The sequence below is a fragment of the Quercus robur genome, chromosome 2 (assembly GCF_932294415.1).
Source record: "Quercus robur chromosome 2, dhQueRobu3.1, whole genome shotgun sequence".
NCBI lineage: Eukaryota > Viridiplantae > Streptophyta > Magnoliopsida > Fagales > Fagaceae > Quercus > Quercus robur.
The window spans coordinates 87180611-87202659 of record NC_065535.1 but is presented as its reverse complement, the minus strand read 5'-3'; the positions used below and the strand labels follow the sequence as shown (position 1 = coordinate 87202659).

The window sequence follows — 22049 nt, the reverse complement described above, 5'->3', positions numbered from 1 at the left end:
TTAGTGCCACATCAATTATCCAATAGCATTCCATTTGCTTCAGCACATATCTTACAAAAACAGTTTGCGGTTGTTGAGGTACAAATTTTCGGGCCCTAATCTCATTAGCCCACTCATTAAAAATGGCCACACAAGCCCATAAACTATTTTGGGCCCACATAAATATTTCCTACACATTTCCCATATATTACCCAAATATTCTCCATATTATTACCCAACTTGGGCTCTCACAAATATTTCTCATATAAGCCCCACAAATTATCTTGGGCCCTTTCACAAATATTACCCATTATATCCCACATATTATCCAACTTGGTTTTTCACAAAAATACTTATCATATTATTACTATATTGAGCCACAAAATTATACCATCTCTATAAAAAGCCCAAACTCATTTACCTCGTGGGCAAAATCCAAAAAGCCCAACAAAACTCTCTACAAAGCTTGTTGCTATACGTCACTCCAAAGCTCATTGCTACATGGCACTCTAAAGCCCGTTACTACACGACACCTCTAAAAGCTCGTTGCTACATGACACTCTTACAAAACCCGTTGCTATACGGCACCTCTTAAAGCCCGTTGCTACACGGCTCCTCTAAAAAAAGCCCGTTGCTACACGGCACCCTAAAGCCCGTTGTTACACGGCATCTCTAAAGTTCGTCGCTACATGGCAATATTTTTACAAAATCTCAAAAAGCCCAAATTCTATTTTGGCACATATTTACAAAGCCTAAATATTACTTTGGCACCTATTTATAAAAGTCCAATACTATTTTGGCACATACTTACAAAGCCCAAATACTATTTTGGCACATATTTATAAAAGCCCAATATTATTTTGGCAACTACTTACAAAGCCCAAATACTATTTTGGCACATATTTATAAAAGCCCAATATTATTTTGGCAACTACTTATAAAGCACAATATTATTTTGGCACATATTTACAAAGCCCAAATTTTATTTTGGCAAAAACAATTACATTATGCTCAAAGCCCAAAACTAATCTTTGCAAAAACATATTTTCATATACTAAAGTCCCTAACTCATGGGAAATATAAATTACTCATCCCTTAAAAATACTTCTCTTACAAAATTTATAACTACAAAAACCCACGTATATCACCCATGGCAAAACTATTCATTTTGCAGGGATGACCAAGCCCAAAGAAGCTCAACTACAAGGCCTAGTTGAGCCAGCCCAGCTCATATGCAAATCTCAACAGCTGAAGCTCATGTGAGCTGTCAAGTCAAAGTTCAGCATAGCCTGACAGCTGGGACCCATTGCCATCAGTTCCAACTTGTCAAATCAGATCAGAGGACATGTGTCCAGCAGGGATTAAACCCTTCCTTGCCAAGTTGATTTTCATCATTTCTCAAGTGACATAAAGCTAAGGTGACATGTCATAAAGCTGGAAAGCTTCAGCAAGCTATCTTCCCTTTCTTCTCCAACCCATTTAGTTAAAGACTAAGGGCAGCCATAACCAGACCATGAAAACTTCTGAAATAACTGGAAAACAGCTCATTATCATGCCAAAAACGTGTACTTTATGGTTTATGAACCAAGCACATGAACCCAAATGGGAAAACTTAGAAAAATGTGGTTTGGAGGGCCCCAAAGGGATCTCCAGCAGAGTTTCGAGCAAAGGGCTCCAAGATTGACATCTGGCTTGGGGTGATGCAATCTGCCCTAGGGAGCTCTGATTCTTGCAGCAGCAAAATCAAGATCATTAGCCTAAAACGTGCTCTAATCCCATCAGCTAAGGACAATTAGCATTTTAATGCTAAGTCGGAACTCCAGCTGCCATTACCTAAAACAACAAAGAATACTCTAAAGCTGAACTTACCAATCTTGGCCAAATCTTAGGAACAATTCTCCAAAGATTTTCTGAAGATTTAGCAGAAATTATTTCCTAATTACCCCCTCAAACTCAACTATAAATGAAACTCTCCACTAATCCTTCAAAACAGACCAACATAGACCAATAGATACACTAATAGAGAAGGACTCTCCCATAAACTTCTCTCTCTTTCTTTAAACTCTTAGTGAGGTTCTAAGTCTCTGAGTTCTTAGTTTTAGACTTAGAAACTAAGCCCTTTAGCCCTTAGCTCATGAATACCCCTCACACCCCTACCTATAAGCTCTTATTCAACCCTAGCAGAAAGCCCCAACAGCTTCACTAAATACTCACTCTCACTCACTACTCATACTACCCAAAAATGACACCCTCACTGCTCACTACATATACTATATCCATGAGCATGCCCTGGCATCATAATGATCTTGCTACGCTAGCTAGAATCTCTCTCTCTCCCTTCATCTCACACTAATTTTCTTCATTTTTTGTTGTAATGGAGCCCATGATATTTGTTTATTCATTTACTATTGAAAGTTATGATGTAATTGTTACTATAGAATTCTTCCCTCATGTTATTGTATTAGAGGACTCTTCTCCAGAACTAGCGGATGATGATTTTAAAGATGCAGCTACTTTCCTTAATGTGTAAAATAATTAATGGCTGGAATTTCATTATGCTCTGGGGTATTTTACCGCTAGAATATTTACTGCTGGATTATTTTATTGCCGGGCTATTTCTTTATTGTAGTATGCTTTTTATTGTGCTAACGTGTCTGCTGTAGGGAGTATTTTTTGGGCCATCTCATAACCATTGTCAGTCCCATCCTAGACCCAAGGCATAAAAAAAGGCAAAGTCTTCAAATCTTCACTGATAGCCTTTTGGCCGTGCTTCAAGCCCATCATCGAGTTTCGGTCTAGGCCCTTAACTAACATAAATCTCATTTGTCAGAAAGAAAACTTTTTCGCCCCCGACAGTGGTTATAGTATTACTGTTAAAAGAATTGATAATATTGTTAAGGAAGGGTAAAGTATAATTTTATAGAACAAAATTGCTAAAATTTATACCTACATATATACTAATATTTTTTTACAAAAACATTAGGAGGGGCCATTGCCAGCCAAGGTCAAAGTCTCCCTCCGTCCATGGATGGGATCTACATGTACCATTGCCCTTTGTAGCATGATTCATCTAAATTCTCAATTGTCACTCATTTTTGACAACTATACGGTTGCCACTAGTTTTGACAAGCTCTTCAAATCACTCATTTGGGCCAAATTTTGCAACTGTCATCATAATTTAGCAAGTTTAAACCAGTTTTGGCAACCAACCCATGGAGTTATAAATAGTCTTGAGAAGCAGCTTCGAGCCACTTGGCAGTAAAATTCATTTTTCTGTACTTGACATGGAAGGACTTATTGGCTATTTAACGGCGAACTCGCCGCCAATCCAAGCCTATTCGACCGTGATCACTCCTAAATTTTTAAAAAGAAAAAAAAGAAACAAATCCATATTATACTTCTCAATATGTTCATGGAGACTATTTCCAGAATGTTTGCTTCTAATGCACAACGCCTGAAGTAAATATCTCCTATTTTAATTAAAAAATTTATTAAGGCCATTAGTCGTGTACATGAGTGAAGAGTGATAACAAATACTCATCATCTAAAGAAAGAAAAAAGTGTGCACAAATATATCATGTCATGCACCACAAAATCTCACCTTCATTATGGAGATTTACGCATGAAACTCTTGTGAACTGTAGAATCCATCTGTTACTCACAAACAAACAGTAGAATTCAATTACTATTACTTAAAAACAATTTATTGCATTTCCATATGCACCGGATTTGCTATTAAAATAACCAAAACAAGCACATTATTAGAGAATTGAGCAAATGCCGGAAGCTTTATTTGGTTGATATTTCACATGTCATGGACTCTTTATTGTATTTAGCAACCAAGGTTCTTATGTATCTCGGCGTAAGGTCCTCCCGATGACTATATTTAAATCTAATTTTTAAACAACTTCATAAATACTTGTCACACTTACCCAAGCATATCATGCCTAGGCTTTAGAACATGATATTTTCATATCAATCATATAAGGGGGCAAAATATTTCTCAAGACTTAAATTGCAAGCAATAGCGTCAACATTTCAATAATTTATTTACTTGTGCAAGTCATTGATATAGAAAACGTTTAGATGAAGAATCGTGTCATTTTGTTATCCCATGATATTTTATTAATATCAATTGTATAAGGGGCCAAAATTTGCAAAATAACACATTTTTTAATATTAATTATTTAAATTGATATTATTTAGAATTTATTTGGGGTATAGCATTTTTTTAAAAAAAAATCATGTCTATTTTATCACTTAAAGTTGTGTTTTCAAAAAATGATTTTAGCGGGATTTGGTTGAATTTTAAGTGAGGTAGTGTTTTTGAAGCACAACTTCAACACTTATCGTGTTTTCAAAAACACAATTTAAAAAAGAGAGGATAGATTTATAAATAATTGTTATTAAAATAATATTATTTTGTAAATTTTGTCCATATAAGGATGTCAAAGGTTTTCACTTTTCATAAGTCATGGAATTGCTTTTGTTTATTTGTTCACGCTCCGTTTGTTTCGATGTAAAATATTTTCAATATAAAAAATTTTATTGTAATATATTTTCATTGAAAACATTTTCAAGTGTTTGGCAAGATTAGACACTTGAAAATGTAAATAGCCACCCGCTTCCAAATACAAGCACCACCACCACCACTAACCACCCAAAATTCAAATTGGAAAAAGAAAAGAAAGGAAAAAAAAAAGAAAAAAAAAGCCACCACCGCCCCGCTGCCACCAAAATCTAGTGACTAAACACCACCACTCACACGACCACACCACCACAACAACAACCACCAACAGGAAGCAACAATACCAAATGAAAACAAAATTTCCAAAGTCAAAGATCAATGAAACCCACTCTTATTTAGCCACCATCAAAACCCACGAACCACCACAACTATAGCAATTCCGGCCACCAACCTCAGAACCAAACTTGAAAACACCAAATCCAGCCCACCAAAACCCAACACCAATGACCCAGCCCATTAAAACCCATCATCGACAACCCACCCCACCACCGAGAGAGAGACACCAGCACTCAGATTTGACGATGACCCACCCCACTATCGACCTTATCACTGATTTGCACCACAAAAGAGGCAGTAGTCGCCGATTTAGACCGTCCTTGCGCTTGACGTTCAAGTTAGGAACATTAATGCCGAGAGTCAAAGTTCCAAGGGATTACTGGATAAGGTAGAGTTGGTAATGGGTGGGAGAGGAGTGAAGGTGAGCTAGGTTGTGGTCTTGTGGAGAGAAACTGAAAGTGTGAGCGAGTGAGAGAGGGGCTAATCGGGACTGAGAGAGACAACAGCAAATGTAAAATATTTTACCAATTTTTTAAGTGTAAAACATTTTATATTTATTTGCCTTGGTTGTATTGTTTGACTGAAAATATTTTACTTTTGACTAAATATTTTACGGTAAAACAAACACCGTAAAATATGAAAATATTTTACATCAAAACAAATAGAATGTCACTTACAACAAGTGGGCAAGGGAGGTTGAACCCAAATTCTTGTTTACTTGAGAATTGGATTGTGCCATATTAAATTACAATAGGCTCATAGTAGATAATTGAATATTTCATTATTTCTATAGACATATTTCTATATATATATATATATATATTTTTTTTTTATAACTTAACAATAAAGTTAACAAGTTTGTTTTTTTAGGTAGACAACGAGAGAGGGAGAATGTGTGATCGATAGACCTTTTAGTTTTTAGTGTAAACAAATTTAGAACCCGAAGTACCTGAACTCTTGTTGGTTTTGTTTGGACTTTGCCACTTTTGGGAGTGAATTAACACAAGTACAAATAGAAGTAGCACAACCCATAAGAAAAATTGAGAAGTTACTTTCATCCCTAGATTGTATCACCAACACTTTCTCAGTCCAAATTAACAAATCCCAAATTGCCCAGATGCCCCCAATTTGATTTCCATACCAAACTAATACAACGCAAATTAGGGAAATGAAGTTTATCAACAAAAAAAAAAAAAAAAAAGGAAATGAAATGACAAAATTTAAGTATATTATCTTAAGTGTTTCTTAAATTTCATTTTTAAAATTCAGCAATATGATTTTTTTTTTCTCCATAAAACTTAAGTATAATTTTAGTTAAGGACTGTCCTTAGGTTTTTGTCCGAAATGAAATAACGAAATTGTGTCCTAAAAGCAAATGCAGATAACAATAACACTGGGTCAATACACAATTGTAAAACGGAAACACACAATTTATTAGGCGTAAACAAAAAAAAAAGAAAGAAAACAAAAAAAAGAAGCGTAACTCTTAACACAAACACATTGCTTCACACAACCTTTCACAAAAACTCAAAACCCTTCTTCTGTTTCTCTCTCTAGAAAAAAAAAGAAGGAAAGAAAGAAAGAAACACTCTCTCTCTTTCTCTCTCTAATGGAAGACGACGACGAGTTCGGAGATCTGTACACGGACGTGCTCAGACCTTTTGCTTCTTCGTCGTCGCTATCCTCCGCTTCGCAGCCTCACCAACCGTCGCCTGCGCCACCGTCTCTCCACAGTCCGATCGATCTCAACCTAAAGAGCAGCAACGACGACGATGGGATCGTTTTCGGAGCTCCTCACTCTAGTTCCACTGCGCCCAATCAAACCCTAGCTCCTCAACCTAAGGAGCCTGTTCGCGAAGCCGTCAAGCTCGATTTGGCGCCGAATTCGATTGCTCGCGAGGATTCAGCTGGTGTTGCTAGGGTTTTGGAAGCCGGAGATGTTGAATTACCGAGAAGGACTGGTCCGGAGGCTGGTGTTGTTGAATCGGAGGCTTTGAGCCGAGGAGGAGGTGAAGGAGGCGTGGATTTGATGGATAAAGATGTGAATTTTGATATTGAGGAGGGTAATACTGGAATTGACGATATTGGCTCCGAGCCAATCATTCCAGGACTCTCCGGTGGTGGCGGAAGCGGAAGCGGCAGCGGCGGTGACGCGATGGTGCGTGGTTTGACGGTGAATCTGGAAGCTTCTAGAAAGGACGATGCCAGCGGAGGCGGTGGCGGCAGCGGCGAGAATGATTGGGACAGTGATAGTGATGACGATTTGCAGATAGTGTTGAATGATAACAACCATGGGCCCATGGCAATGGAGAGAGGCGGAATTGGAGGCGAGGAAGATGATGATGATGAAGATGGGGATCCGCTGGTTATTGTGGCGGATGGGGAGCTGAATCAGGAGATGGAGGCGCAAGAATGGGGCGAAGATGCAGCGCAGGCAGCGGATGGAGAGAAGAAGGAGACTGGGGATGCCGGGAAGGTTATTGGTGGCGGTGTCCACGTAGGCGCGGTGGTGGCGCCGAAAATTGGTTATAGCAATCATGGGTATCATCCATTTCATTCTCAGTTTAAGGTCAGTGAGTTATATGTTGTTGCTTGAAAATCGGGAACGATTTTGTGTATATTGGGGTTGTGTGTTTTCCCCTTATTTGATGAGAATTAGAGTGTAGTTATGGATTGTAATTTTTGTAAAATGAAGTGGGAAATTGATGCATTGGATTTCGATTTGTGTTATAGCTATTAGTTTTTTTTTTTTTTTTTGGTTTGTTGTGTTTGAAAAAGTAGAAAGGAGTGAGTGCCCAAAATGTATTTTTTTGTTCACCAATTCTGAGTAATGGAAATGAAAATTGGTTGCCTTAATAAGTGTTTGATGATTCTTACTGTTTGCTGAGATTTTATTTATACTTAAAAGTAAAGGCAGCTGCGTTTAGCTGGCTGGTAAAATCATCTGGTTAAGAAAAGTTTCAGCCATGATTCATTTTTGGGATTTACGAGTAATGGAGGAGATCAAACTGATTTCTCTTCATTCCAATCACTTAATTTAAAGTGGTTTATCCTTGTAGTTTGTTACTTTGGTAAAATCCTCTACCTGGGTTTTGATTTGAAAGTCAAATGTGAGGACGGTAAATGGGGCCCTCTTCAATCTATAAGATATATTTTGTGTTTAGTGTTTAAATCTGTAGAAGAGTTCTGTGCATTGTGGGTTTTACGTGTCATACTGTTTATTTCCACATCTAGTGTTAGGATTTGACCCTGTTTCTGAAGTAATTATGAAGAAATTTCACAATATTGTTCTGATGGCCCCCTTTATCTTGAGCAATCCTTCCATGGCATTAATGACGCAATTAAAAAAAATGCAACTGATCTATAGGGAACCTTTGAGATTAAACCTTATTAATGTTCAACACAATGTTGGCGTTATATGTTCCTATATTCGTCTCCATAAATGTTGTTGTCACTACCATCTATCTCTTTCAATGCTGCTTCTCTGATATGAAAGAAGAAAGATATGCTGTTAATACAATTTGGAATTTTTTTTTTGAGAATCCTACAATTCGGAATTATGAGTGAGCAAACTTGTATTCTGGTTATGCCACAATGAATTTATATGTGGCATGCCTTCATTGATAATTGATCTATTGCATTTACCATTTACAGCAGTGTTGACATGATTGGGTTGGTTGAGAAGGGGCAGCTATTCCTAGAGCAGTTTATTTACCTCCATATCATTTACTTTATGAGCAATTACAAATCCAGATGCATTTCAATTAAAAGTACATTTCTGGAACTGTGGACAGCAATACTATATTATGTATTTGAGAAAATGGATTCCTTGATATGTAAATTAAAGGGAAAAATTACGTAAAAAGTCCTTTTGAGGTGTGTTTCTTCCTAGTTAATTTTTTTTGGGGAACTCTTGCCCCTGGTCTTTGCTTCAGTTGTTGTTATTTTGCAATGATTCATGGTTTATATACCAAAGATTGTGTGCTTGATACACCTCATAGTCTCTAATCCTGGATGCATTGTACCAAACCTTTTTTGTCTGGAAGTGTAAAATATAATAATCAAGCTTTACTTTGTATTTTTCAGCCATAGTCTCCAGCCTGTGTTCTGACAAGTGGTTAATTCCATGTGGTGGTATGGTTATCTCAGGGGTTTTGTGTTTTGTGATGAGTATCATATGTACTTTCATGCTATTAGAAACAAATAATTTTAAATCTATAGTTATTGCCATTTGCCTTGGCATTTGGCTTGAAAGACTAATTGTGATAGGACTATAAAGATTAAATTATATCTGCTTTGTATCTTTTTTCATCATTATCATTTGAAATTTTTAGAATTATGTCTTCTGTTTCTGACTTGAACTAAAATATAAACATGTTCTTAGAGCTTTTTCAATATTCATGCCTAGGAAGGTTGATCTTCCCCCTCTTAACTCCCCTTTACTGGTCAGCTTGTATCTTAATTCAACATAAGTAACAGTATGTGTCAATGATACTTTCAGAACTTCTCTTTTGGTTCATAGGGAAAAATTCTGCTGTATCTGCAATTGTTCTCTTTGTATGGCTAAAGCATATTTTAACTGTTGTCTTATACCTGTTTGTTTTTCCTGTCTTTGCATGTAAAACCTTATGTTTATTTTTTGTTAACCTGCAGTATGTTAGACCTGGTGCGGTGCCAATGTCTGGGGCAGCTACCTCCATTCCTGGAGGAGGCCCTGGTCAAGTTCGTCCACTTGTCAACATGGGTCCTATGGCTGGTCGTGGTAGAGGTGAATGGAGACCAACAGGAATTAAAAATGCTTCTCCAATGCAGAAAGGTTTCCACTCAGGTTTTGGATTGCCTGCCTGGGGCAACAATATGGCGGGGCGAGGTTTTGGTGGTGGTGGTGGACTGGAATTCACACTTCCTTCTCACAAGTAATTTTTGATTGGCTGCGTATGCTGGTTGCTTGTTTTTCTTTCATGTTAGTTGTCTTGTTGTTAGCTTTATGAAAGGCCTCGGTTAGAGGTGGTTTCATTAACATTGTGTTGTAGAGAAAGGTTTTGGGATAAAATCCTAGGACACGAGTGTCAACCTTTGATGTGTATGCCATTATTGCCTCTGAACACAAACACACGCATATTGGAAGTTTGGGACTTCTTACGGAACTCTATAGTTCATCTAAATGGGATCTAACTGATGTAGGTTTGGTCAATGCACTTTATTTTGTTAAATATTATTGTTTAGCTTGTTTGTGTTTCTGTGGATTTTATCAGCTGATAATATATTAAAATAACTGTTGGATGATTTGCTAAGAAGCATGGACACGGCAAATGTCTCTGCATGTCCCACAAAAAAATTATTATTAGGGTTTACTAACTTATTATTATTATTTATAAAAAAAAAAAATTGGATGAGACATGGCCAAGCTTTAAGTTGAAAATAAAATGTAAGGCCTGAAATTTTGGAAGAACGTGATGCATGATGGCCTACTATGAGATGTGGCCTGTTTTAATTCCAAGAGGAGGGAGCTGGTGAGGACCGTGAGGAAGTGACCATATCGGTGGAGATCAAAGAAGAAGAAGAAAAGATTTCAAGGCACAAGGCGAGGCAGCAGAGTTTAGAGGAACAGACTTTCTACGCGGCATCGGCAAGGAGTTCATCAATCTTGGAGCTTTGGTGGTGAATGAGGCCTAGCTACCTCTGCTCTGTGTGTGTGTGTGAGTGGTGATTCTCGAGGAAAGGTTTTTATTTTTTGGTTTAAAGTAAGGAAAGTGAGGAAAAAGTTATAATTGAGTAGAACATAAGAGTATTCTGAGCCTGAAAAAAAAAAGTAGTAATGGGCGGATTGAGCCAGTTGGCTCCATAAGATACTGGAACAAGGGCCTTATATATTGAAGGATGTGGGTTGCCTTAATATAGAAAAAAGGGATTCATATAGAGAAATTATATTTGCTAAATGGATTAATTAATTAGTAAATAAAGAGTAACACACAAAATATATTGCATTTTAACCCTTAAATTATAATAAATTATACCTAAAAATATATTAATTAATGTTGTGTCCCTACCTTATTGTGTCCTAGTTTTTCAAGAATTGCACTGTTTGCAGTCCTTTCCTTTATATTGATGAGTCTGATTGCCATCTTCACATGTTGGATGATTAGAAAGAGATTTTGCTAAAATAACCAAGGAAACAACAGGCCTTCATTTGAGGGATAATTCCCTTTGATTCTCAAACCTTTACAGCTTGTGAACAACCAGAGTACAGCTTTGAGCCCCATCAAATGCTTTTTGGAAAAAAGAGGGTATTTGGTAGCAAGAACGGAAAGAACTTTTGAGCACCGTAAAGCTCTTTTGTAGTCTAATAGAAAAAGCTGAAATTTGGAGATTTTAGGAAAAAAATTCTACTATTTAGTATTTACTTTTAAGCTTTATAAATCCAGAGATTTAAAGCACTTTCAAGGGCATGGTGAAGACAGATACAGTTTAAACTTTTGGTGGTATACTGTAGTATTCTAAAATATCTGTCTGTGATAGGTGTTGACCTGTGTTCTTAAATATCCTTTAAGCAGATATGTTTAGCTAATTGAATCATATAATGTCACATTATTTGCAATAGGTAGGTGTCCCGCCTAATATGCTACTGTTCTAGTCAAAAAAAGAGACAGCGAAAGTAATAACTAATAAATGGTTTTAATTCTGACATCCTTAACCCTTTTAGGGATCATATTATAATCAGGTTTTCAGAATCCTTACTCTCTTTTATTGTTATGAGATGCCAACAATCTTGTCAGTCAAGAGGGGGAAGAAATCTTTTGTTCATTGCTAGATTGTTTTGACTATTGTGATGGAGTTTAGTGTTCATTATTAACATGCTAGTGTCACGCTCGTGTCTACTATATAAATTCCATCTTGTTGCAGAAAGTGAAAAAAGAGCCAATTTTTCTCCTTGCAGGATTCCTTTTTTCTCTACAATTTTGGATGTAGTGGTCCATCTTTTATATTTCTGCATTCTAGGTTTCTGTTAAAGAATTGAGTTTCCAAATTTTTTTTTTTGGTCATGATTTGCTCATGTAGCCCTCTTGAATATTTTCAGGACTATATTTGATGTTGACATTGAAAGTTTTGAGGAGAAACCATGGAAATATCCTGGCATTGATATATCAGACTTCTTCAATTTTGGTTTGAATGAGGAGAGCTGGAAAGATTATTGCAGGCGGCTGGTAACTTTATTAAACCTTGAATCATAATGTTGGCCATGTAAATGAAAACTAAGTCCCTGCATATTGATTTTTCAGGAACAACTCCGCCTAGAGTCTACCATGCAAAGCAAAATTCGTGTTTATGAAAGTGGGCGAACAGAGCAGGTAATGAGGTTGAGGTCTTTATGTATCTTGGGACTTGGGAAAGTTTATTGTGGTTTTCAATAGAATATTTGGCTTCTATGCTCAAGTTATTTTACCAGAAAAAATCTTTTATTTCTTTTATTTCCCCAGGAGTATGATCCAGATTTACCCCCAGAATTGGCAGCAGCCACTGGTGTTCATGATGTTCTGGCTGAAAATGCAAATTCTGGAAAGTTGGATGTTGGACAAAGTGATTTAGCAAAAGGATCTGCTCGTGTGCGGCCACCTATAGTATGTACAGCTGTTATGTTATTTTCTACATGAAGATTTGTAGACAACTATATTCTGCCATTAATTTTTACTCTTTATTTTCATATAGCTCTCTTCTTTTTCTTTGCCTTTCTAACTGTCACAATATTTACACAGAGCTTTTAGCAATCATGTTAAAAAAAGCTGTATCTATGAGACAATTGCGTTTATTTGCTATAGTTGCATCCGGGCTCATCTATTTTTTTTCCCCTCCAGCCAACCGGGAGAGCAATACAGGTTGAAGGTGGTTATGGTGAGCGTCTCCCCTCCATTGACACTCGACCTCCTCGCATGCGTGATTCAGATGCAATTATTGAGGTATGTACTAATATCTGTCTTTAAGTGCATTGATCTAATTGTGGGATTGGATGCTTCATTTCATATGCGGTGTAGATAACCAGGGGTATTTCTGTGAACAGATTGTCTTGCAGGACTCTGTAGATGATGATTCCTCCACAGGAAATGCCCCAGAGCAACCAGACAATGAAACCCCCAGAGAGGATTTTAGAGGTGGCGATGTAGCTGAAGAAGACGCAGAGCAGGTGGATAGTGAGTATTTTGATGGTTTTCCACAGGCTTACAATGTTCGAAAGAGAGATCTTGGAAGAAGAATGCCATCTGTGAATTCTGGTCAAGATAACTTGAATGATGGGGATGGAATATCATCCTTCCCTCCAGAAGCTCCAGTCCAGATTTCTAGTTCGAGGGGGCAGACTAGCGGGAAAGTTGGTACTCCTTATGATGAAAGGTATGAAATAAGTCTTGGAAATAGATGTAATGTCTGATATATGTTCATAGAAACCTATCTGTTATTCTGGTCAATTTGATAATTCTTTATTCAACACATTCCTTTAAGTTAGGAAGAGAAGTCCACCTCAATGCAACAATCCTTGATTCCAAGTACTTGGATTGGATTTACAATCCTTGTCCCACCTTGCGCCTTTGCCTTGTGTTCTATCTTAAGTTTTTACAGGCCATTTTTATACAAAAGCTTAGGATGTCATCGTCTGAACGTGTGAATGCATGTAAATTGTAGAAGCAAATTAACTTGCATTTCATGTGTATTAGAGAATCATGGTAAAAGGATTCTAAACGATATATTGGATAACAAAGAATAAATGTAAAATTACTTATGATCTTCTTAGAAGGTGAGAGAAAAAATAGTTCCAAATTGATCATTCTTGCAGTTCTCAAAGTAATTGTCTGCTTTTTCTGTCCAATCAATAAAAGGGATTTGTCAGTATTCTCATTTGGAGGTTTTCAGTTGGCATATATACACTTTTGCCTTGTGTACTTCATCAGGTACAACTTATGATATTGTAGTTAGCAGTTACCCAGTTTTGTTCATATATTTTGTAACAACCCAAGGAAAAACATTAGACACATTTGCGCTATACCTCAAAAAGACTAGTCACAATTGAGGCTCCTTATAGTTGTTAATAAAGCCCAGTTCAACCCAGTAAATACCCGATGTGGGACTCATCACACACCCACACACATCACACAATCAATCAAATTGGGGCGTCACAATCTCCCCCACTTAAATCCCTAACGTTCTTGTTAGGGTTCACTTTATGGAGTAGTGTCTCCGAGCCCACACGGGGTTACCCAACCTAGCTCTGATATCATATGTAACGACCTAAGGAAAAGCGCTAGCCACATCTGCGCTAGACCTCAAAAGGACGAGTCACAATTGAGGATCCTTGTAGTTGTTAATAAAGTCCAGTTTAACCTAGTAAATACCCAATGTGGGACTCATCACATACCTACGCACATCACACAATCAATCAAATTGGGGCGTTACATATTTAGCTGCATATAATATTTATTGACTGAAACATATTAGTTTAAATGTTTAATCTTTAGCATATCTCTATTAGCCTGATCTGGAATTATTATTAACTTGTAAAATTGCATCAGACTCAACAAATGCATTTTAACTTGCGCCTTTTGAATACAGGCGGACACAGGAAAGAGCACGTGACCAATCCCCTCATATGGCTCCCAGTCGAAGTACATGTGATGGGAAATTTCATGATGATCAGAAGGAAGAATCAGTTGAAAGCTTGGATGGTAAACATAGTCCGCGGTTATCATCTCCTGTCACGGATAGGGTTGCCAGAGAGTCAAGTGTTGAGCAGAAAGATGCTGAACATGATGAGCTCTTGCTAGCTGATGGAAGCCCTGTGATGGAAAAGGATGAAATGACTTTAAATACAATAGGCAAAAATGACACCCTCAAGGATGGAGTGTTAAATAAGCAAAAATTGAGTTCTCGTGTCGAACAACCTGTGCTCCAAGAATTTGATGAGGGCGAGGACTCAAAGGCTGCAAGAAGTAGTGAAAACAGCAAAGCTAGGTCAGGAAGCAGCAGGGACTATCAGAAGTGGCGGGATGGGGCTGATGAGGAAGTCATTCAAGAAGGACGTTCAACACGCACAGAGAGCATGAAAAGGCACCTTGATGACAATGAACAGGGTCTCCGAAGAAAGAATCGTGATGGAAGACAAGATATAGAAAGAAGTCGCATGGCAGTAAAAGGAACGGAAGATTACCTCTATAGAGACTGGGATCCTAGCTCAGGTCATCAGATGCATATGAAAGCTGATGGATTTAATAGGCGAAAGGAGAGGGACAATCCTGAAATTCCTTGGCAACGGCGAGATGATGATCCTTACAACAGAAGGATTAGAGCTGAAGAAACAAGGAAGAGGGAGCGTGGTGAGGAAATGGGATCCAGGCATAGGGGTAAGGTTCGAGATGGCGAGAGGAGTGACAAAGATGAATTTCTCCATTCAAGGAAACAGTTAGATAATGGAAACTATAGGATTCCTTATGATAAGGAGGCTGGATCACGCCACAGGGAAAGAGATGATGGTCTGAAGAGTAGGTATGAAAATGTGGATGATTACCATGGCAAGAGAAGGAAGGATGAGGAATATCTGAGGAGGGACCATGCTGACAAAGAAGAAATCTTGCATGGCCACAGGGAAAGTACCAGTCGTCGAAAGCGAGAAAGGGATGAGGTTTTGGACCCACGGAAGAGAGATGACCAACTAAGACTTAGGGATAATCTTGAGGATCACCACTCTGTTAGGCACAAAGATGAGGGCTGGTTGCCGAGAGAAAGGGGTGAAAGGCCGCCAAGAGAGAGGGAGGATTGGCATAGGTTAAAACAGTCTCATGAAGAAAATCTACCCAAGCGGGAAAGAGATGAAGGACGGGGTGCTCTAAGGGGTGGGCGTGGTCCAGAGGAAAAAGCATTGGCTGGCCATTCTAGGGCAAAGGAAGAGTACAAGGGATCTGATAAAGAATACCAATTCAAAGACACAGTGCGACACAGTGAACAGTCCAAGAGACGGGATCGAATTGAGGATGAAAATTCACATTATAGGGGACGCGAGGATGTTTACCCACGTGGAAATCAATTTAGTAATGATGAAAGAAGATCCAGGCAGGAGAGGTCAAGTACTCGTAATGATCGTGCTGTTAGTGCTTCTGATAACCAAAGAGTGCATGACAAAAAGCATAGAGAGAATACAAGGAAGAATAAAGAGTCTGAGGGTGGTGATCACAACGCTATAGGCCCCTCCAAGAGAAATCGAGAAGACCAAAGTGGTCAAATTAATGAGACGGTATGTTCCATGTTTAGACACAAGAATGTATAATTTTGTCTTGATAAGGAAAAAAAATTTCCTTCATAGAAGTTGAGTTATTGGACAATGCCTTCACAAGAAGAACAAGTAGGTCACAAGCTTGAATTCATATAATTAAAGCATTGTTTACAAAAAGAAATTAAAAAAAGAAAAAGAAAAAAGAGAGAGAAATCTGGCTCAATCCCTCTTCCAGCAAGGCTTAGTTAAGCTCCTGTTTTCAGCTGGAATTCTAACCACGAAATTTTTTTTGGTTGGGAGGGGTGGGTGGTGTTGGGTGGTGGGGATTGGACCCATTAAACATCCTACTTCAAGGACCTGATTGTTGAAGCTCGTTATAATAACTGGTTACTGAATTTTCATTATTCAGGCATTGAACTAAGGTTGAAACCATGATTTCAGTGGAATAAAGAGTTGCTTCCAAAATTGAGTATTTTCTTTTAAAGATGCTAATTTCTGGGAAATGTACAGTGTAGCTTTCATTTAGGAATAATATAGGTCATCAGATGGGCTGACCGACTGTAGTTGTGTTGGTTAAGTGCTAATGTTATTGAAATAAATAAATATATAGACAAATAAACAGAAATGACACCATTCTGATAATCTTGCTTAGGCTAGTGTTTTGCAATATCGAGAATTGACTTTTTTCCCCATTAAATGGTGAGCGTTGTCAATCCTTGTTTACACTTCGAGGCCATTTTTCATGGATTGAGAAGTGACCTGGTTGTTTTAAGCTATTTACCCCCTGATGCAGGAGTCTAACTCAATAGATGGAAGATGTTGACATGGCATGGTGATGTGGCACGAGGGAGTGACATGGCACAAGGCAAGCCAAGCCTAAGGGCTGTCTTTCACATGTTCCATGTGATTATTGTAGCTAAATCCACATGTGCTAAGTTTGTTGTAGTATTTTAAAATTGGAGGGAAAATTAGTTAGAGGCACATACACATGCTAGATTTTAGAAGTTGTTAGGAAGTAGAAGTTATGTGCTTTATCAAATATTGCAAGTGATTATATATTACAAATGTAATATAGCATGTGATAAATGTGAGTTGGTTATGGTTGATGTCATCACCAGTAACTAACCCCTAGGCTATAAATATCCATGTATAAGCATTGTAATAGGGCTTCTTGTTAGTAAATGAAAATAATCCTTTTGAGAGCTTTTCCTCAAGAACTTACTGTTCTTTGTAGGGGTGTCTAATCACCTATCAATCTGTTCTAAGCAACTGTCCCATTTAGTTCTAAACTATATTACATCCCATCACATTCTTTGCACCACCTCCATAGTATTTTATTCATGTATGCCTCTGCTTGTAATTAGAGTAATTCATTCGGGTAAAGAAAGGGAAGATGCAGACAATTTTATTTTGTAAAACTGACCCAAAACACACATAGATTTTGATGTTTGGAATGAATTTGAGATCATTGAAGTAAATTTTTTGACATAAAATTTGATTTTGATCATTTGAGCTTGTTCTTAGGCTTGCAGACTAATTTTTAAACTGCTTTGCTTGTCTTGGTCAGATTACCATCTCGTTTTGGCATTTCCTATTATCATTTCCTATTTTCTTTCTTCAATTCATCTGGGTTTTGATTGTGAATTTGAGATACTCTTTGTTATTACTAATAAGAGAGAGAGAGATACAATTTGCTGAGTCCATTGAGGTGTTCTTTTTTTGGTTCACTACTTAATTCTCAATGTAGGAAGTATCCCTGCAGGCTCATGGTCACTTCTCATTATTGTTTTTTGGCCTTTGTACTTAAATATGGTAGGAAATGTTCAAATCTGTTTTTCCTTCTTGTTCCTTTATATAGGGCTTGAAAGGCTCCGGGGATCAAGGAAATGGTGAGCGGGAGGTTCCAGTGCAGCGTCATGTCTCCAGAAAACATAGGGAAGATGTTTCCTCAGAAGATGAACAACTAGACTCAAAAAGAGGGCGCTCCAAGTTGGAACGTTGGACTAGCCATGCTGAGAGGGATTTCAGTATCAACAGTAGGCCATCATCTTCCTTGAAATTTAAGGAGAGTGATAGGAATATCAATGGTGCATCTTCAGAAGCCACCAAACCTCTGGATGAATCTGCTAACACAGTCGAGATTGTTGATAATCAACATCCATCAGCTGAAGAGAAAGATGCTGGTGATCTGGAAAGCAAGGATGCTGACACAAAACCTTTGGAGGAAAGGCACCTGGAGGATACAGTGGAGAAGTTGAAGAAGCGAAGTGAGCGGTTCAAGCTTCCACTGCCGAGTGAGAAAGAAGTCTTGGTGATTAAGAAGATAGAGAGTGAAGCACTGCCCTCTGCCAAAATTGAGACTCCTGTGGAGTCAGAGATCAAACCAGAGCGGCCTGCTAGGAAAAGAAGGTGGGTAAGTAACTAAATGTGAAATCAAGGGACCTGCATTATTTTGCTGAATTGCTCATGATTTTGAGGGAGGTCTTGGCCTGATTCTGTAATTCTAGAACCCCGCCGGTTGAGTCACGCCCTTGGTTTTCAAATGGCATCTGTAGGGTTTTAGAGACGGCCATCTACCTCTTCAATACTCGTATCATCTTTTGTAACCATGCTGCCACCCTATACTTTTGATGTTTTGTATATACTAGTGAATGTAACATTAAACTGGTCACTGATGGTGGCACAGGAATTATTTTTTAGTGTTAATTCATATTATGACTCAGAATAATCTGGGTTGCCAGACGTGGCAAGTCTGACCCTTGCAGAAGCCAAATGCTATGGGAGGCCGGAACTAGTTTGATGCTGGCGTCTTCCAGTTGTGGCAGCTTTGATGTTTGAAGAAAAGAGCCGATGAGCAAAACAGGAGCAGCCAGATTTACTACAGTGTTATAGACTTATAGTTCTTACACTTGTATTTTGTATCTTGATTAGTTATCATTTTTTTTAACCTTCTTTTTTCGGCCAGAAGCCTGAAGTAGAAGTTCCTTTTGTACTTAAGGAACAAGTGAGTTTTAAGAAATGCGAAATTTAAAGATAAAGAACAAGAAAAAAGAAAGATTTTTAGTCATCTTCCGAGTTATCTATCCATTTTCCAAGTACTAACTGTTAAGTTCCACCAGATGAAATGGAATTTCATCATCCCAATGAGATACCGAGGGGAACAATTTTTCAACAACAATCTTTTATTTAATAACAATAGTTGACTGACCCAGCGATTTGGTAAACTGATAATTTCAGCTTTGAAGCAAACTTCATTTGGTGTATTGGTTTTTATCATTTGATTAACTACGAAAAGAAAATTCAATATAATTAGCATCACAAGTTTGTCTGTCTAGTAGGCTGGACAATTCAAGTTTCATCACACTTTGTAACAATGTAGGGGTTTTCTTTAAGAGGTTGTTTGTTTATTTACACTAAAAATCAGTTTATTTTCGCCATCAACTTCAATTTATGCATAACCTTTTTGAGTCTTGTAAAATAAATCAATGAAAATAAGCTCTTTCAAGCTCGCACTAAGATCAAAAGACAAATAGTGGGATGGAAAACGGTTCACCATGACTCCATATGGCCAAAAAAAAAAAAAAAAAAAAAAAACCACTCTCAACCGGCCTTCCATGTTTCACCTCCATAACCAATTTCGAATTTGTCAATCTCACATCCCAAAGCTTAACCGTATGATCGTATGACTCAGTAACACACGTTTGATGACTAATAGGTGAAGCAACACACATAATCCTTATGATCCTAAAAAGCTCTAAAAGTGAGGGTCTTAGAGCCTCAGCATTAGGAAATGCTACTCTACTCTATTTTACTATCTCAAAAAGTTACTTTATTACTTATACCATACCATTTTACAATACCTCCAGCATCCCAAACTATTATTTTCCTCTTCTACTCATTAAAATAATATATCTACATAATAGAATAATATATACCAAAAGCAACAATCTACACAGCAACCACTGTCTTCACTGAGACCAGTCACTTCAACCCAAAACCCTAGCTGCAAGAACAAGCCTTTCCCACCACCACCGAGATCTTCCTTTTCCGTGACCCGATCATCGACCCAGACCCACACCACCACCACAATCTCCGATCTCCGCCAATCCATGCCGATCCCAAACCCAAAATCAACACCCAGCTTCGTCACGCCGATCCCAAATCTAAAATCAACACCCAAATCCAAAATCTCTGATCCACACTGATCCACGCCCAGATCAACACCCAGCTTTGTCACACCTAGATTAACCCATAACCCACGGCTCACCATGCCAATCCACCACTTGACCCATGATACATCGATCAGAGTAAACCACACCCACATCGAAGCAAATAGCATTGAAAGAGAGGAAAGGGAGAGGGAGAAAGAGAGAGAGACGAGGAGGACAGAGTTGAGAGAGTGGGAGAGTCAGAGCAGATGAGAGAGAAAGGAATAAAATAATGTTTTTATTTTTAGAATACTGCTACAATGCAATTCTACATGTAGAATTGCACTGTAGCAGTATTGCAAAAAAATTTGAAATTCTTGGTTTTACAATTCTTTGATGCAGAGCATTTTGGGGCTGCAAATGCCAAATTCTCCTTACATTTGGCATTAACATTCCCCAATGCTAATGCTCTTATCTTGCTAGACCAAAGGGAGCTTATCATGAATATATATATAGGGCAAGACTTAGGTACAGTACTTAAGTGCTGTTTCTTATGTTCCCTTCTTAAGATTATGTTATATGGATTTTTTTCATGGGATAGAAGTTTATTTTTTAGTTAAGTATCCACATGTTAGAATCTTAAGAAATGAACCTAAGGAACTGCAACTAAGGTATTATACCTAAGTTTTGTCTATATATATATATATATATATATATATATATATCAATCAAGGTGATACTATTAGATTGGACAATGCAAATAATATCGCCTATCATTCATAACTAAATTAAAATTGTTAAGATTCTTAAAAATAAAATAAATAAAAATCAAACGGTTTAAATTTAGTCCTTTAATTTTGACTATAATTGTCAAATTAGTTATTCATGTTAAAATTATTATCAATTTATGTTAAAATTATTATCAATTTAGTCCATTATTATTATTTTTTTAAAAGTCAATCTAATTCTTTGTCTAAATATTTTAGTTAGGAAACGATATCATTTAAATGTTTTTTTTACTATTAAAAAATTAACTGAAAACATTCATAATTTGCATTATTTAAAAGATCTTATTGTTCAATATTAATTTAAAAAATGCTTAAATGACTTCATGTACTAATAGATTTGGACAAAATAATTAAATTAACTCTTCTAGTTATTTACTAATAGATTTTACAATTGAATAATTATTTACTTCCTGTCGGCGGCGGTTTTTTGCACGTAACTATGTGTCTCCTGCTGGAAGTGTGACTTTGCTAAGCCCAGATTTGTTTTAGGGAGTTCAACCCGGAACTCGACATTGAGCCGCATGGACCAATGGCTTCCGGTGTATTTTTAAGCCTACAAAATAGATGAAGCCGAAAGTCTTAGAATCATGATAATGGTTGAAATAAATAAAAAATATGCTTAGCATGATAGTTTTGATTAAATGATGAGTTGATACGTTATTATTATGTATATTAAGTGATGTCCAATATTAGAAAATAATTAATTAGGTATCAAATGTCTAATAATGGGATGAGTCCAATAGTCTATATCCAGCTGCGGTTCATGGTTCATGTTCAACATAATAAGGTATGTCCGGCAATGGTCCATGTCCAAATAATATATGTCCAATGGTAGTTCATTTCCAAAAAATATGTGTGCGATGGTGGTAGATCAATTTATTAGTATGTATATTCATTAATAAAGTATTAGTGAGACATGTTCATTAAATAGTGAGATGATATTAAAATAACTTGCATCTAACGGTAAAATAATAATGAGTTAACATATACTTAATAATGTAATTTCAAAGATGGAGAAAATATTGACTTATTTTCATAGTTTGTAGCTCTAGCCGCATAGCATCAGTGGACTTAACATT

General features: G+C 37.3%; 1 protein-coding gene across 1 annotated transcript; it reads left to right on the top strand.

Moving 5' to 3' along the window:
• The first annotated feature begins 6255 nt into the window (after window positions 1-6255).
• LOC126715596 (FIP1[V]-like protein) lies at window positions 6256-18981 on the top strand. The gene is made up of 9 exons (XM_050416286.1): window positions 6256-7352; window positions 9437-9699; window positions 11862-11988; window positions 12064-12132; window positions 12262-12402; window positions 12637-12738; window positions 12840-13168; window positions 14381-16055; window positions 17893-18981. Exons 1-9 carry the CDS (start codon window positions 6393-6395, stop codon window positions 18457-18459), a joined length of 4233 nt encoding a protein of 1410 aa, XP_050272243.1. The 5' UTR covers window positions 6256-6392; the 3' UTR covers window positions 18460-18981.
• Window positions 18982-22049: the final 3068 nt, after the last annotated feature.

Coding starts and splice junctions, on each gene's coding strand:
- LOC126715596 (XM_050416286.1), top strand. CDS start 6,393: ATGGAAGACGACGACGAGTTCGGAGATCTGTACACGGACGTGCTCAGA. Junction 12,739..12,839: donor ATTCAGATGCAATTATTGAG/GTATGTACTAAT, acceptor TTCTGTGAACAG/ATTGTCTTGCAGGACTCTGT. Junction 13,169..14,380: donor GGTACTCCTTATGATGAAAG/GTATGAAATAAG, acceptor TTTTGAATACAG/GCGGACACAGGAAAGAGCAC.